General features: G+C 44.7%; 1 protein-coding gene and 1 long non-coding RNA gene across 9 annotated transcripts in view; one reads left to right on the top strand and one right to left on the bottom strand.

Moving 5' to 3' along the window:
- The window catches only part of RHBDL3 (rhomboid like 3), a 199,091-nt gene that overhangs the window by 101,764 nt on the left and 80,758 nt on the right, over positions 1 to 16,569 (bottom strand). For 7 of the 8 annotated variants that reach the window (XM_053299939.1, XM_053299938.1, XM_053299936.1 and 4 more), the window contains one exon: positions 6,950 to 7,108. In XM_053299939.1, the coding sequence (XP_053155914.1) occupies positions 6,950 to 7,108 (159 nt within the window). Of the gene's footprint in view, positions 1 to 6,949; positions 7,109 to 11,418; positions 11,491 to 16,569 lie in introns of all 8 variants that reach the window. The other variant, XM_053299934.1, reaches the window with a different exon arrangement.
- Positions 1 to 16,569, top strand: part of LOC128346520 (uncharacterized) — a 52,551-nt gene that overhangs the window by 23,916 nt on the left and 12,066 nt on the right. The gene's annotated exons all lie outside the window — the stretch shown is intronic.

Raw genomic sequence — 16,569 nt, forward strand, 5'->3', positions numbered from 1 at the left:
AGCAAGTGAGCCACGAGTCAACTGTGCCACTCCAGTGTAAACTGCAATCCACAGGCAACCCTCCAAGCCTTGGTGTGGTTCTGCCTGCAATATCTGAGGAACAGATGTAGCACATAAACAGCAAGAAGCGTAGGCCTGATGCTCTGTGACAGGCAGATCCTCCTGTTCCTGTCCAGGTGTCCATTCCAAAAACATGTACCGTCTATACCATGTAGCACCTATGCTGCAGATTGCTCCCCTCCATAGCTTATTTGGAAGGGGGGAGGTGCCAAGATGCAAGGATGCCAAGGTATTTCATTCTCTAGCTATGGGCCATTTCATATATTCAGGGTGAATACATCTGTTTTAAGTGTACTGTACACCAAAAGAAAGTAGAGTGAATGCATGTTTGCAAATACATACAAAGCAGAGCTATGCTCATCACAGAAAGATGATAGGCTGCTGAGGCTCCTTGTTAAGTGTACATTTGGTAGAAACCCACATCTGCTTCTGCAATGTGTGATCTATTTTAAGAATGTTATTGGAAACCCAAGTCTGGTTTGGAGAACACAGAACCTACGGATTTAGTACCAGACTATCCAAAGACAGCACCTCTGAATCATTTAAGATTCCTCAGATGGGTATCAACTCTATGCTACAAATGTTCTCTTGTTGTGCCTAGCACAATTGAATATTAACCTTAAGAGAAGAGCCAGGGAGTAGGGATGTGTACGAATCATTTTTTAAAAAATTGATGTGTGCCCGAATTGTATCACCCGATTTGTTTTGTGTCCAAATCTGTCCCACTGAATCATCTCAGATTGGATTTGGTTTTGATTTTATTTGATTCTATTTGGATCAATTCAGACAACTTATAAAGGTCCTAGGGGCACCAGATTTGACGGTGGGTAGGTCCCCATGGGTGCCACCTCCCACCCAAGTCTCAAGGCAGTGGGGCATTTGGTTGATTTCTAATGATGTTTTTTAGATTTACTGATTTTGTATATTTCCGCCATAGGAAATAATGGGGATTTGGAGCTGCCTTATCCTAACCCTAACATGGATCCCAAACTTTCATTTTTAAAAAGCTAATCTCTAGCCCTAGTAGAAGTAGAATTATGGAGCAAAATGTGCGGTCACTATTTTTCAAGTGTTTGGATTCTTTGGTGCATAATGACTTTCCCTCATAATAAATCGCTATGAGGATTCATTGCACACCTTCATTTCTTCTGCTCATTTTGACTGTAATTGGACAGTGCCAACTGTCAATTGCCATGTATCAACATCACACACACACCCTGGGGTACTCAGTTTATTTTTAAAGATTTTTGAAGTGCTCAGATTCTTTGGTGTCTTCATTACACATCTTCATTTCTTCTCTTCATTTCGACCCCACTGCTTTGGCGGGGGGGGGGGGAATAGTAGCATCCCATGTGCCAACTATCCCCCAACCTGCAAGCCACTGGGTACTCAGTTTATTTTTTAGGAATTTTTGAGGTGTTTATACTCTTTGGTCATTATGAGGAAAGGTTATTAGACACCAAAGAGTCTAAACACTTGAAAAAATTCCTAGGCAATAAAATGAGTAGTACCCCACTGTCTTGTGCATGGGAGCGGGTGTAGTTGGCACATGGCAGTTGGCACTGTCCAAAGAGAGTCAAACAGAAAAATAGAAAAAATGAAGATGTGTAATGCATGCTCATAGGAATTCATTGAGGAAAAGTTATTATACACCATAGAAACCAAACACTTGAAAAACAGTGATCACACATTTTGCTCCATAACTCCACTTCTACAAGGGCTAGAGCTTAGCTTAGCTTTTCTTTTTTAATGAAAGCTGGGAATTTGGGGAAATTAATAGGAGGAATCTGAATCTTGAAATGATTCAGATAGAATCTGGCACGATTTGATTTGGACCTGAATCTAGCCAATAGTTCACAGGAACAATTTGTTCTGACTCCAAATTGCCTGAATCAGCTAGATTCAGGTACGAATCGATCTGCACACCCCTACCAGGGAGGATAGGCAGAAAAGGGGGGTGGGTGGGAGAGGAAGTTATTCAACAACCATGCCTGGCAAAGTGCAATGCAAGCCTCATGATCACCAAAAGTCTTATTTTATATTATTTTATCTTATATTTATATACTGCCTAATATGCGCCAACCCATTGAGTTTTAGTTGGTGGTCATTCATCTCACTCAGCATTAAAGCAAAAGCTCGAATGCTGCTACTTTGCACTGTGTGCATAAAACCACTCATGAAGCACATAAGATTACATGATTATGCTCATCTGATCTATTTTGCAATCTAAGCAGGGTTAATTATGCAGGGCAGCCTGGTTGATCTTCTTGCTTGACTGAGGCTTTGGGAAACTGAAACAAAAAAGCCTCCACAATACAAATAATATTTACTGAGCTCCATTATAGTGTGGAGGTGCTGGCCTTTGAGAGCCGGTAGTCCAAATGTAGAGAACTGAACTGCAATGTGCAAATTCCCATGAGATGCTCATTTGTGGCGGTAAATGGAGAAAATATCTGGGGTGTGTGTGTGTGAATCTGATTCAGCTGCACTAAGGCACCTTTTGACAAAGGATGGGGGGGGCTTTTGCACTGGCATTCATAATGCTTTGGCTGTGAAGCAGCACAGTAACATTTTTGCACTGCTAATAGGAAAATAGCACAGACTACTGTGGGCTGGAACCTGATCTTAGCTTCAGGGGCATAGAGATAATGGAGTAAGGGGGTGGGGATGAACATCCTTGGGCCTGGGGGGCAGCTCAGCCCCCAGGGTGCCACTTGCCACCCCACTCCATTGCCCTGATTTCTTCCCCCACACATGCTGCTGTGGGGGAAGAAATGTGCATTTCTCTCCCCCTCCACGCTGCCATCTTGTAGCCTTGTTCCTCCCCACTTGCCTTCCTTTCTCCTGCCTCTGTGGAGACCAGGTGCACAATGGCATGTAGCCATGTTCTCCCCTGATGTGTCCTCCTGGCTGGCACTGGGAAAGGAAGTGCAGCAGCTTCCTCGCCGTCTTCAGCACCCAAAGCACTTGCTTCACACCAGAAAGGAAGGATCCAGCCAGCACTGAGCAAGTGCTTTGTGGGCTGGAGGGGCCTCTGTGATGTAGAGAGCAATGCCGGTGGTATAGGGGAGAGAAACACAGTGATATCTTTCTTTAATGATGTTTTCTAGATGGGAATTGAGGTTGCGATTGATCCTGCAAGGTGGGTCCACAGCCGTGCTCCTTGTAAACAGGATTTCAAGCTGTTGACTACAACTCCCATAATTGCCAGTCAAAGGTCCTTGTAGCTTGGGATGATGGGAGTTGTAGTCAACAACATGTGAGGATCCTTATTACAGGGAATAAGTGGTCCACAGGAAGTGGCAGCAATTATCACAGGATAGCATGGCCAGAACACACTTCCTTGTTATTATTTATCCCGCCATTCCTCCAAGGAGCTTAGGGAGGTGTACATGGCCTCTTTTGTCTTCACAACAACCCTGTGAGGGGCAAAAGGAGGCTTCTGGTGAGACAAGGTGACTGACGCAGGGTCACATAGTGAGCTTCACAACTGAGTGGACTTTTGAACCTGGGTCTTCACAGTTTAAGTCCAACACTCTAATTGCTGCACAGCACTGGCTATCATGCGAGGATGCTCTCCTGCAATGGCCCTTCCAATAACGCCAGGGATGAACTCATTGCTATATGAAAACGCCGTTGACCAGCTGCCTGAATCAAGCTTGTGCGGTTGCAGGAGAACTCTAGAAGAAAAATGACTGAAAATCAAGAGCTCTCAGAGCAAGTCCAGCATGCAAGTTATTAAGAAACTGTTCAGTGCCACTCAGAACAAATCAGCATATCTGCCACTGAGTTCAAGCTATTAACATACTTGGTGCTGAGGCAGACAGAATATGAGGGAGCAAAAGACACTTATGGAAGAGGACAGATGTTTCTTGGGATCCTGTAAGATTCTTGTGTTTTTGGAAGGCTCTGGAAGAGATGGGTCCAGATTGTCAAGACAGCTCTTCCTCACTGTTACAGCAACAGCGTATAAAACTATTTATAGCACACCAAGTGCGATCCTGTTTGCAAGCAAATGAGATCAGCAGAACCCAGTAAATGAAACCTAAGTATAAATGAAGTGCTACTTGCCTTGGCAAAAGGAATTCAGCCACATTTGGAGATGTCAAGACATGGTTTTAGCATCCATTTTTTAAAAATCATGAGACTTTTGAGAATCAAAGTGACAATCTCTCATGTAAGCCACAAATGCCACTGCTGAAGTGTCTAGTTCAGAAATTAGGCCAATTCCCAAAACAAGCCAGATGTATGGTTCTGCAACTGATCTCTAAGACTAGGCATTGTGGCAGGTTAATTGGTTCAGCTGTTTGGCAATGGTTGAAGCGTTTTTAGATCTTGCTGTTTGCACATTCCATCGCCCCAATTTCAAAAGAGAGCCAGCGTGGTGTAGTGGTTAGAGTGCTGGATTAGGATGCGTTCAAGTCCCCATTCAGCCATGAGACTTGCTGGGTGACTCTGGGTCAGCCACTTCTCTCTCAGCCTAACCTACTTCACAGGGTTGTTGTGAGGAGAAACTTAAGAATGTAGTACACCGCTCTCGGCTCCTTGGAGGAAGAGCGGAATATAAATGTTTTTTTAAAAAGCACATTTATTTATTTATTTATGATTTGATTTGGTTTATATACCACCCTTCCAAAAATGGCTCAGGGCGGTTTCATCCTGCATTGGCACATATTGAGCCATTTTTGGAAGGGCGGTATATAAATAAAATAAAATAAAATAAAATAAAATAAATAAACAAATAAATAAATATTGGATTACAAAAGCAAGTAGTCTTCCTTAAGATAGGAACACAGGAAACTACGTTATACTGAGTCAGACCAATGGTCCGTCTAGTTCAGTATTGTCTGCACTACTGAGTAGAGTAGCTCGGGGGGGGGGATCTCTCCAAACTGGGTGAGTGGGTGACAAAATGGCAGTTGTGGTTCAATGAAAGCAAGTGTAAAGTGATGCATATGGGGGCGGGGCAATGTCACATACATACTGATGGGGTCTGTGCTGTCAGTGGCTGGCCAGGAGAGAGATCTTGGGGTAATGGTGGACAGCTAGTTGAAAATGTCAGCTCAGTGCGTGGCAGCTGTGAAAAAGGCAAAATCCATGTAGTCTCCCATCCAAATACAAACAAAGGTGGACCAACCTTAGCAAAGGAGACAATTCATGCTCGCTACTACAAGACCAGTAGTGGCCGGTGAGGGCAGCGCTGGGGGGTGTGTGTGTGGCAAGAGGCGCTTTAAAAAATAAATCAACAGGTGCTTACCAACGTTAGGGCAGCACCTGTTAAGCTGCCTTAAGCACCAGTGCTCTGCCTGGTATCTCTGCGGGGCAGCAGCATGGCCCTGGCCGCTGCTTGAGGCAGTTTGCAGGTGCTACCTTAATGCTGGTCCCCGGCTGCTACTGAACAAGAGCAGCTCTCTTCCCAGTCTTCCTGAGCCCGCACACAGGACTCTGCTTTAATCTCAAGCTACAACATGAGATCTAGGCTTACTTTTTTGCCACATATGCCCTTATTCTTCCTTTTCAGTCTCTCTATCCAATTTCACCTCTCTTAGTTCAGTTCGCCTCAAACACACACACACACACACACACACACAAACTTTCTCTACTCTCTTCTTCCCTCCCTCCTTCTGTCTCCATTTGGCCTTCTAAAAATATGAACAGCAGCAGCAAAGAGAGAATGGTGGTTGTAGGGATGTTATAACCAACCTTAGGTCAGGGGGGGAATTTGGTTTTGGATCATGAAGACCAAAGCTGGGGGTGGGGGCAGGAGCGAGAGCATGTGCATAATTAAAATGAGCCACTTTTGGAAATGACTGTAAGGGGCTCTAAGCCTTTGAAGAAGTAGAACAGGACACAAGCACATTCATTAACTGAATGTGTATAAAGTAGCACAAGAATGGTTTTGCAAGTGTAGATGCCAGGGAGTTTTCCACACAGCTTTTAGTTCACATCTCCTCTGGAATGGAGGTGTGCATTCACATATAAGCCAGATTTACCCTGAAGTCCCTGTGAGCTATCAGGGAGCACTTCACACACAATTCGGGTTTTTCATTGGGTGTTAGAGCATAGCCTGATTTATATCCAGGATTTTTAAAAATCCACTTTTTGCATCAGTTTTTGGGAGCCACTTCAGACTCGCAGTAAAGCCTCTCAGAAAGCCCAAGGTAAAGCCTGTTGTCTGGGAAAGCTCCAGGAAGTTGATCTAGATCTACAAGGCACACAAGTATGCCTCTGCATTGGGGGGCGGGGCTCTTGAGCAAGATGCCCTCCGTGGCACTTCTCTGCTAAGCAGGTCCACCTCCTCCTCCCCACAGTCGCTACTGCCCACTTGATCACCTCTCTGCATCACCACCCAGAGGGAGAGGGCAAGGTGTGTAGAGGCAGATTCTTCCTCCTCCCTCTTGGCACTGAGGGCACACAGAGAGGGCAGGGAAACAAACAGCAGCAGCACTGACTTGGGAGGCTGGTTTTGGGTTCACTGCTGGGTTGTGGGCCTCAGCAGTTGCCCAATGCCAGCCCTGACAACCAGGCTGAGAACGTCTTAAAAAATCTCCTCTTTCATTTGTGGGAATGAGACATGTTTCCTCCTTTATCGAACCTCTTGACATAATACTTTAAACCAGATGTGAGTTTCCAGAAGGATCCTCATTCCTTCCAGTCAACATGGCTGGCACCAAAGGGTAGGCCCATCTGCAGTGGCAGAGGTGAGTTAATGGGAGTGACAAAGCCTTTCAGGCTAAGCAGCTCACCCCGGCACTTGCCTTTCACTGAGAAGGCTCATTTCACCCACTGCAAGGTGAGCAGCAAGAGGTGGGGCACTTCTGGTGACATTTTGTCTGAGGACTCACAAAAACCTGCATCCTCAGTCAGACCTATTATCTAGATCACTTACCAAGTTGACAAAGTCTTGGTAACAGATCTTCCCGTCGGAATTGTTGTCTGCCAAGGCCAAGAGCACTTCCAGTTTGTGTGGGTCCAGCTCAGAACCATGTCTCTGGAGGAGGTTTCGAAACTTCTCAGTGCTGATATATCCAGTGTTTTCAGGATCAAACTGAAAGAAAAAGAGGGAGAGAAACAAGAGAGGAGAATGAGGTATACTGGCATGGCACATGCTTCAGACTCCTAATCTATAAGGATGCCTTGCAGATCTGCCTCAGTCCATCAGCCTTATCCTGCACCCCTCCTCCTCCATTGGCACAGTTGCATGATTTGTCACAGTCCTAATAAGAGGTACAGCCACTGGGGATGGGGGTTATGGGCTGCTGTTTCAGCCCTCACAGTGAAGATCCCACTGTAGAAACTTAACTGGAACCATTATGAGCAATTCAACCAACTGCTTTCCAAGGGTTGTAAAGAATCTTGTATGTGACCCAAGCAATAGCAATTAATGAAACCATGAGGACAGAAAAGTACGGCTACTTATTTCCCTAACAGTATCCTGTGTACATGCAAAGGGTGGGGGTGGGGGAGAGAATGTCCAATATAACTACTCCGTCATCCCTCTTCTATTGCTCCTACTATTTATATACTGTTTTTCAACAAAGTTTACAAAGTGATTCACATAGTAAAATAAATATAAATAAAATAAAGATGGTTCCCTATCCCCAAAAGGGCTCACAATCGAAAAAGAGATTTAAGGTAGAGACACCAGCAACAACCACTAACAGGAGGGAAGCTGTGCCGGGGTTGGAGAGGTCCAGATGCTCTCCCCTGCTAAATAGAAGAGAACTACCACTTTGAAAAGGTGTCTCTTCCAGTGTGCCAGGGTAGGCTCATCCATCATCAACTGATGACTGCAGCATCAAGCAATGACTTGCCAATGTGAATAAGTCATCACATACACAACTTGCACATCACCTCCAACAAAATGCACGCATTCTGTCATCTTGGGCTGAGCAATCCAGTGAGGAAAAATCCAGTCAGAATCTGCATGTAACAACCAGACCTTTTTAAACCCTTGAGCATGTGTCATGATTGTTGGGGGTGCTGGCAAAAACAGCCTGCCTGTCACATGTCATCCAGTCTTGGCCTACAAGTTTTTATCACATGGATCAATGTCACCACGATGTATATCTCCAACACTCCTAACTCCATGATCCCAGAAGCTGTGGCATGGACGTTTTTCACACATGGCTCTATGCCTCGAGATATCCGAAGAGCGAATCTGCTTTGCAGCAGATTCGAGGCATTTTAATTCAAGGGATTAAATGAACCCTTCGGAGAAAGCAGAAGCCCCGGAGTTTTTTTCAATAGCTGCAAGAAATAGAGGATTTTTTTACCCCGGACATAACTCGGGCTAAGCCAGAATTCGCAGCCTTCATTCGAGGAGAATCAAAGTCCTGTCTGTCCTGGTCCCTAATAGCCCACAGGGAGGTTGGATTAAATCCAGCAAATATGTGGACTGGCACACTCCAATCAGGATTGGATTTGGGGGGGTCCTGTCTGTAAAACCTCATGGAGACTGCAGGAGGATGGCACAGATCCACGTTCAGAGTACTTGAAGGTGTAGCAGCTGGGATAAGAATGATGGTACCACATGGACACCAAGAAACCATAACATCCTGGCAGTTCAGAAAATGGCAGGACTCCATTCCCAACTGGGCACAGAACTGAGCTAACAAAGGCTTTGAGGGACATGGAGGACAGGTCATTTGCCATCCTTACCAAGTGACTGCTGTAAACAGTTACATAAGTGCTTCTCCCCTCTCCCTTTCTCTAATCACAGCACCATGTACCATGCTGAGAAAGAGTGACCAGCCTGAGAGCTTCATGGCCGACTGCAGATTGAACCTAGGAACACAGGAAGCTGCCGTATACTGATTCAGACCATAGGTCCATCTTGCTCAGTATTGCCTACACAGACTGGCAGCGGCTTCTCCAAGGTTGCAGGCAGGAATCTCTCTCAGCCCTGTCTTGGAGATGCCAGGGAAGGAACTTGGAGCCTAGATGCTCTTCCCAGAGCGGCTCCATCCCCTAAGGGGAATGTCTTACAGAGCTCACACTTCTAGTCTCCCTTTCGTATGCAACCAGGGCAGATCCTGCTTAGCTTAAGGGGACAAGTCATGCTTGCTACCACAAGACCAGCTCTCTTCCCACCTAGGTCTCCTAATCCAACTCTTTAACTACTATATGACACCGGCTATCAAAATGGCTTTACACCACTTCCATTCTACAAGAGAGTCAGCAGAAGCAAAGGAGTAACACACACTTAGCTCCTTGTGCTTGCTTATTCTAGGAATACTTTTCCTTCCCAGCAGAAAAGACAGAAATCTCGGCTGAAATGCATTCCCTCCTGCCGACTTCAATGGCACATCTACAGTACATATTTGATCTCCATCAAAGATCTGAATTTGCTATTTCTCGGTGTCAGTTCAGGGCACCTGCAGTGGCTTTTCCAGGCAGCAAGGAGCTCCGAGACATGGCATTTTAAAAATACAACCATTATGAGGTCTTTTATGTATATCTAAAACCTGTCGCAAGGAACAGGTCTGCATTAGCTCAGCAATGGAGCTACTGCATATGACCTCAGAGATTATGTTCTGCTTCAATTGTTATCATTCTCTTAATCCCTTCTGCAACATTCTCTAGGTTTTGCCGTGCTGAACACCAACATATTCTTTTTCCTGGTATTTGTCAAGCAAATGATGGCCGTCTTTGACATGTCAGTCTAGATACTGACACTGCTTCCAGATACTCGCTTTACTCCACTCTATTTTAGTTCTTACTCTTGGCTGACTTCCAGTTTTTCTGCATGTACATACAAAAGAGCCCTCAGAATCTGCTGTTCTGCAAAATATAACACTATTAGAAACTGGCAAGCCGTGGGATACAATGCTTTAAAAAAGCAAGTTGGGGGCCATTTTAACATTTGCATGCAGGCTCTGTCCACTTTGACATTCAGTTTATTTTTAGAGGGGAGCACAATATGGATTATTTCATTAACAGTAAGGATATTATATATAATAAAATTTATATATTAATTCACTATTATGTCATTGAGTTGACGTAGCATAATGACAAAGCGAAGGAATACGAATTTTGCCCCAAACACCAACTTATGGGGCAACACTGTGACTAACTCTATGCATATGCAAGCAAAAGAAGCACTTGCATAGTGGGTGGGCTTGATCTCTAAACTGTGAAGGCACGCCTCTCACTTTTTGAAAGACACTGGCCCGAACAGACGCGGCCAGCGTCCCTCCGGACTCTCTGCCACCGGGGGGAGCAGGGAGGAGGACTGCTCTGCTCCCCCACTCCCACAGGCACCCCTTGGCCACAGTAAGGGTGTGTGTGTGTTGTTTTTGTTTTTTTAAAAGCTGTAGGTTGGTGGGGTGGGACTCCCAAAGGAGGTTTCGGGGGCCCTCACATGCGGGGGGCGGGGTGCGCGGCTGGGGGGTCCGGGCACCCAAATCATCTTGGTGCGCCCCTGGTCATGACAACGTATTAAACCACACTTACCCAAAGCTGAGGACATGGGGGGGGGCGCACCTGGAACTCCAGTTGTCTCCCTTCCTTCTGCACAAAAGTACACTTTAGCTGCCTTAGAAGAAGCAAAGAGTAAAGCATTCGTTGCTTTTCCAGGGTACAACACATTGTGCTGGGGAAACACTGCAAGCTAGTAATGAAAACTTTACAATGGGTCGTGTGTGTGTGTGCACATGTGCATAAAGGGGGTGGGTAAATACAGGAAGTAAACACGTTGGAGAGCAAGTGTGGTGTAGTGGTTAGAATGTTGGACTAGGACCTGGGAGACTCAAATTCAGATCCCCATTCAGCCATGAAACTCACTGGGTGACTCTGGGCCAATCACTTATCTCTCAGCCTAACATACCTCACAGGGTTGTTGTGAGGAGAAACATCACTGCACACTCTGCTCTGGGCTCCTCCTTGAAGGAAGAGCAGGATGTAAGTGTAAGAACAAATAAAGTAAATAAAATAAACACAAGTTTATTTATTTATTTAAAACATTTATATACTGCCCCAAATGCAAGTCTCTGGGCAGTTTACAACAAAAACCGCCCAGAGACTTGTGTTTGGGGCAGTATATAAATGTTTTGAATAAATAAACTTGTGTTTATTTTATTTACTTTATTTGTTCTTACACTTACATCCTGCTCTTCCTCCAAGGAGCCTAGAGCTGTGTGTGCAGTGATGTTTATCCTCACTACAACCCTGTGAGAGGTATGTTAGGCTGAGAGATAAGTGACTGGCCCAGCATCAATCATATTTCATGATGGTTCAAGCTGAAACATCATGAGATAAATGCTAGTTGTATGGGCACTAAATCCACAGAACCATGGTTTGTTCATTAGTAAAGAAAATACAGCTTTGTGCAGAAAAGCCTTGTAGCTAAGTTCTGACCTTGCTGTGCCTCCCAATTTCTTCATCTATCAACTGGTTACTTCCTGTTGGGTTAGCTTTATTCTGGAAACACTATGTAAAGGAGAAAGGAAAGTCTAGAGTGCTGTGGAATAGTAATCAAACAATATCCTCAGGAGCAGAGTCAGGCCAAGATCACACAGGAATGGCAAAACCATACAGCTGTTATCCAAAGACCTGCAGATCAATTTTTGGAGATCCAAGTTCTTTATGAGCCAGCATAGTGAGCAGAATATTATTTATTTAACATATTTTTATACCGTCATAAACTTGTATCCCTGGGCGGTTTTCAACCCAGAAGAAGATGTAAAGAAGTTGTACTTAAAAGTGTCACAACGTCGTACACTGGTACGTTCTATCACCACCTAAAAGGACCTAGTCTTTGGCCTAATCTGCCTTCAGAGTTCTGCACCAATCATGTGTATTGGTGGGTGGGTAGCCTTGCATCAGAGAGACCAGGGTTCAGATCCTCACTCAGATGTGAAAAACAGTAGGTAACTATCCCTCAAAGTAATTTATCCTCATGAGGGCTGTTCTCATGATTTACGGTAGGGCAGGACCAGAGTCCTACCCAAGTTCAGTGTTGTGATCATGTGTGAATAAAAAGCAAGGCAGCTCCCAGACTTGTCCTGCCCTAATGAGTCTCCTGAGAACAGCCCTATGGGCTTGTTGTAACCTATCCTACACCACCCTGAATTCCTTGGGAAAGGGTAAAATACAAACGTGATTGAAAAATATATGAGCTGCATAACATATCTAGGACATAAATGCATAGTAGCCGATGTTTTCTTCTCAAGTGCCTTTTGCCAATTTCATGTAACAACAGTGAATGCCAAAGTAGTTCATTTCCCTGTGGCCTTCTCTTCCTTGGCCATTTGGAGTAGGCAGCTGAAAAGAGAAATGCTGGTGTCTGGTATTCTCAGGGTTGATTTCACATAACTGTTTCCCCAGGGCCTTTTTAAAAGGAAAATTCAGAACTGCACAATGGTATGCAAGCATGATTAGCATGCATAGCATTGCATGTGCCACTACAACACACACACACACACACACACACACACACACACACACACAGACGTGCATTGTCCTCATCTGTGCACAAGTATTTTGCTGCCTAAAGTCACATTCCATGATGCTCAGAGTGGGAGAAAATTCTCAAAACTGGGGATTTGGCAGCACTATTGCAGAAGAGTCTTATATTCACTGGTGAGGATTCTGTAGGGAGCAGCAGTGGAGTCTGTGGGAAGGCTTTTTGGAAGAGGGCAGAGGAAAAGGGAGCGCTTGATCAGGGTCGGGGTTCTAGAGGAACCTGGATGACTAGCTTTGCTTTTCTCATTGTTATTGGTTACTTTTTACATCATCTAACAATTTTCAAATTTTTGAACTGCACAAAATAATCTTTTAGAACGGCACTTTTAAAAAAAAAATTCCACTTTTTGTGTCTGCACATTTAAGAAAGCGCTGCATTTCCCCGCCCCCACTACCAAGTGACAATTTACAGTCTTCTTCCATAAGAATCCCAGTCTTGTGAATAATTCAGCTCATCGTCAGATAGTTGGCCAGCCTTTTAAAAAATGGTGAACTAAAACAGAACACACAATTATACCTTTGAAATTAATTTTGTCATGCACGTTCATATTATTATTATTATTATTATTATTATTTTACATTTATATCCCGCTCTTCCTCCAAGAAGCCCAGAGCGGTGTACTACATACTTGAGTTTCCCTTTCACAACAACCCTGTGAAGTAGGTTAGGCTGAGAGAGAAGTGACTGGCCCAGAGTCACCCAGCTAGTATTATGGCTGAATGGGGATTTGAACTTGGGTCTCCCCAGCCCTAGTCCAGCACTCTAACCACTACAACACGCTGGCTCTCTCATAAACAATGGATCCTGAATAGATCATCTTGTTCTTGTCTTTTGGAAATGGGAGAGATCCTTAACATTTCATTCCAAGATAATCCCAAGATTCATTGGGTGCTGAGCACTTTCTTGCAAATACACATCTTATGCCTTGTAGGCAGATAAGTGATTAATGAAGAGATAACGTTTGCTGGGGTTCAACATATATAGGTAGCCCTTATTATCTGCGGTCCCAGCAACCACGGTTTTGGTTGCTGGACCTCTAGTGAAGTCCTAGAGTCCTGGTTCCATTTCCACAGGTACAAAAACAGCCTACTTTCACCTATCTGTCATTTCAGGGGCACCAGGAATGACTTCTGGAGTAATTTCCAGTGTCACTTCTGGTCTGGAGGCAGTGCAGAACCATTCTGTGTCTCTTTTTAAAAAATTCCTGTGATTTTTTTGCTAAAATTGGAGGAATTGGGGGGAATTGCTGGAGACCTGGAGAGCAAGGTAGAGTACTTTATCTTATTTATTCCCACCATCACTACCACCATTGTTTAGCTTTTTTTTAATGTGTGTAGGAACCTAACCCCTAGATTTTCATAGGGGTAAGGTTTCATTATTCGCGGTTTCCGTATTCATGCCTATAGGTGAGAAAATAACCCTCACGAATAACGAGGGCCACTTGTAAGTTCACATTCACACACACACCACTGAAACTGGCACTGCACTGAAGGTATTTTCTTTTATGAACTAAAATCCCAATCGAAACAAAGTGTGATTTACAATAAATCCACTGTAGTCTCATCTTGGCTGGATCTCAGCTGTAGGGATATTTGCCTTTGATCTCTCAAACTTGGCCTGCTGGCCTTTGGTTGCCAATAATAATGATATCAAGCTTGTCAGCTGGATTGAAAAGCAGAAGAAAAGAGGTGGGGATTTATGGGAGAAGTCTCAGTCCAGGGAGGCATCTTTCCATGGAAACATTTTGTACATGATAAAAGCAGTTTGGTAAAAGTGACAAGAATCTCCCTCCCTCTCTTTTAAACAAACCTTGCTGTTTCCTGACAGGAAACAAAGGCTGCACCTTTGGCTAGGATTGATTGGACATCGCAGAAGAAAAGTAGGCTTGGCAGGCAGCCCGGGGGCAAAGGGGACAGCTTGCCAGCAGCTAAATTTGGCACAGGGTTCCGTCAAGTGGAGGAGCTGAAAAGACGGCTCTGAGCCGACAATAACCCAAGTTGGCACAAGGCAGACTGTTCAGCCAAGGGAGCATGTGCATGCAGCTCCAGCAGTCTCAACTACATACTGCAATCAGAAAGCTCCCCTTGCCTAACATTTTTAGCCTTAACGTGTCAAACCAGCCTCCTCAGTAAACCCACAACATTTACTAACCCACATGCCATGTTTACCAGCCATGCTTGCTCACATATGTGGATATTTGTCCATACGGGGTCTAGAAAAGAAACACCTCATTGCACATAAGCCCTGGTAGATCAGACCCAGGGTCTGTGTGGTCCAGCATCCTGTTTCCAATCCTGGCAGGCCAGAAGCCATATTCACATGTTGTGTTCAACATTTGTATGAGTGAACAGTGTACACAGGTCCAGATCTGTACACATGTTATGTGCCAGGAGCCCAAAGGATTATTCACATGTTATGTTGAAAACAGGTAGAGCTGTACACCTGAGGGTCATAAACCCACTTTAAAAATGAACGCAGGGATACTCATTCATTCAAAAATGCCTACGAGTGTCAGGACACCAGCACACTCTCACAACATAATTTAATAACAGGACTAGTAGCTTCCAGGAGACCCACAAGCAGAGCATGAAGGCAATTGTTTCCCTCCTTGTTCAACACACACACACACACACCCACACACACAGAGAGAGCAACTCCTTGAGAAGTCCAGGAGTTTATGCCACTAGATAACTTTATCCATACCCATAATTTCTTTACCATATTTCTATCCCACCTTTCTTCCATTATGGAACTCAAGCCAGCAAATTGTGTGTGGGGAGGGGGCAGGGTTTCCAGATGGTCACCCATCCAGGCACTGACCAAACCTAGACCTGCTTAGCTTCAGCAAAGTAACTGCATCATGTGCCCTCAAACCATGCCTTGGGGCATAATAGTTACTGTGACTGAAGTGTCAAACACTACAGGACTTGAGCCAGGAGCCCAGTGGATCAAACACAACACTGGCTCTTTGCACTCTACTGGGGGGAACTACCCGCTATTCCAGCTGGGAGTTTGTCACAAAAGCCCATGATCCTTCTGGGTCAGGCATTCAAGTGATGCTGGAGAACCCAGTCTGGTGAAGCCGATGGATAGAAAGACTCTTGAACTTGCTTATTTCTCTAAGTCTGGACAACTCATCACTGGGTAAGGTCAGCCCGTCTTCCCACTGTGCCTGCAGTTTCCGGCCAGCCTGCTTTCACTCTATCCATCTCTGGCTTGTCAGCCTGCCTGCCTGTGCTGAGATACCTGCTCAGCTTGTCACAAAGAAGCCACAGGGCAGAGAAGGAACTAGGAGGATGTGGTTTGATCTTCAGCATCCTCCCATTTTAGGTTCTAGCAATGGTAAACCGCCCAGAGACGCAGGTTTTGGGTGGTACAGAAATATTTTAAATAAAAATAAAAAAATAAACCCCTCCTGTATTCTATCAAAGAAAACCAGCAGGCTCTGTGGTCACCAGGAGTCAGCACTGAGACTCGACAGCAAAACTTTAAGTTACGTTAGTATTCATGCCTGTTAAGGCTTTCTTCACACAACCAGGTACCTCACTTGAGGACTGCCTGCTAAATATGAATACAAAAGCACTATGGCTGAGGTGATGGGAGGAGATACAAAAGTTCTACTTGTGATGTCCCATTCACACATACAAACTGTTGCTGTCATCAATTGATGAATATGTATGTGTGAACCAGCCCCCAGCAATACAAAAACAAATGCACCAAAGCATGCAGGCCATGACAGTGATGGATATTTATATATCGCTTTTCAACAAAAGTGCCCAAAGCGGTTTATATAGATATAAATAAATAAAATGGCTCCCTGTCCCCAAAGGGCTCACAATCTAAAAAAGAAACATAAGGTACACACCAGCAACCGCCACTGGAGGGATGCCATGCTGGGGATGGCTAAGGCCAGTTGCTCTCCCCTTGCAAAATAAAAAGAACAGCGGTCCCTCTAATTTTTTTCAACTCTGTGTGGAATGAGTTTTGTTCTGGGCGGCAGTATCAAGGCAGTGTATGCGCATGTGCACTCAGAGTGTGTCGTT

The sequence above is a fragment of the Hemicordylus capensis genome, chromosome 2 (genome assembly GCF_027244095.1).
Source record: "Hemicordylus capensis ecotype Gifberg chromosome 2, rHemCap1.1.pri, whole genome shotgun sequence".
In the NCBI taxonomy this organism is placed as follows: domain Eukaryota; kingdom Metazoa; phylum Chordata; class Lepidosauria; order Squamata; family Cordylidae; genus Hemicordylus; species Hemicordylus capensis.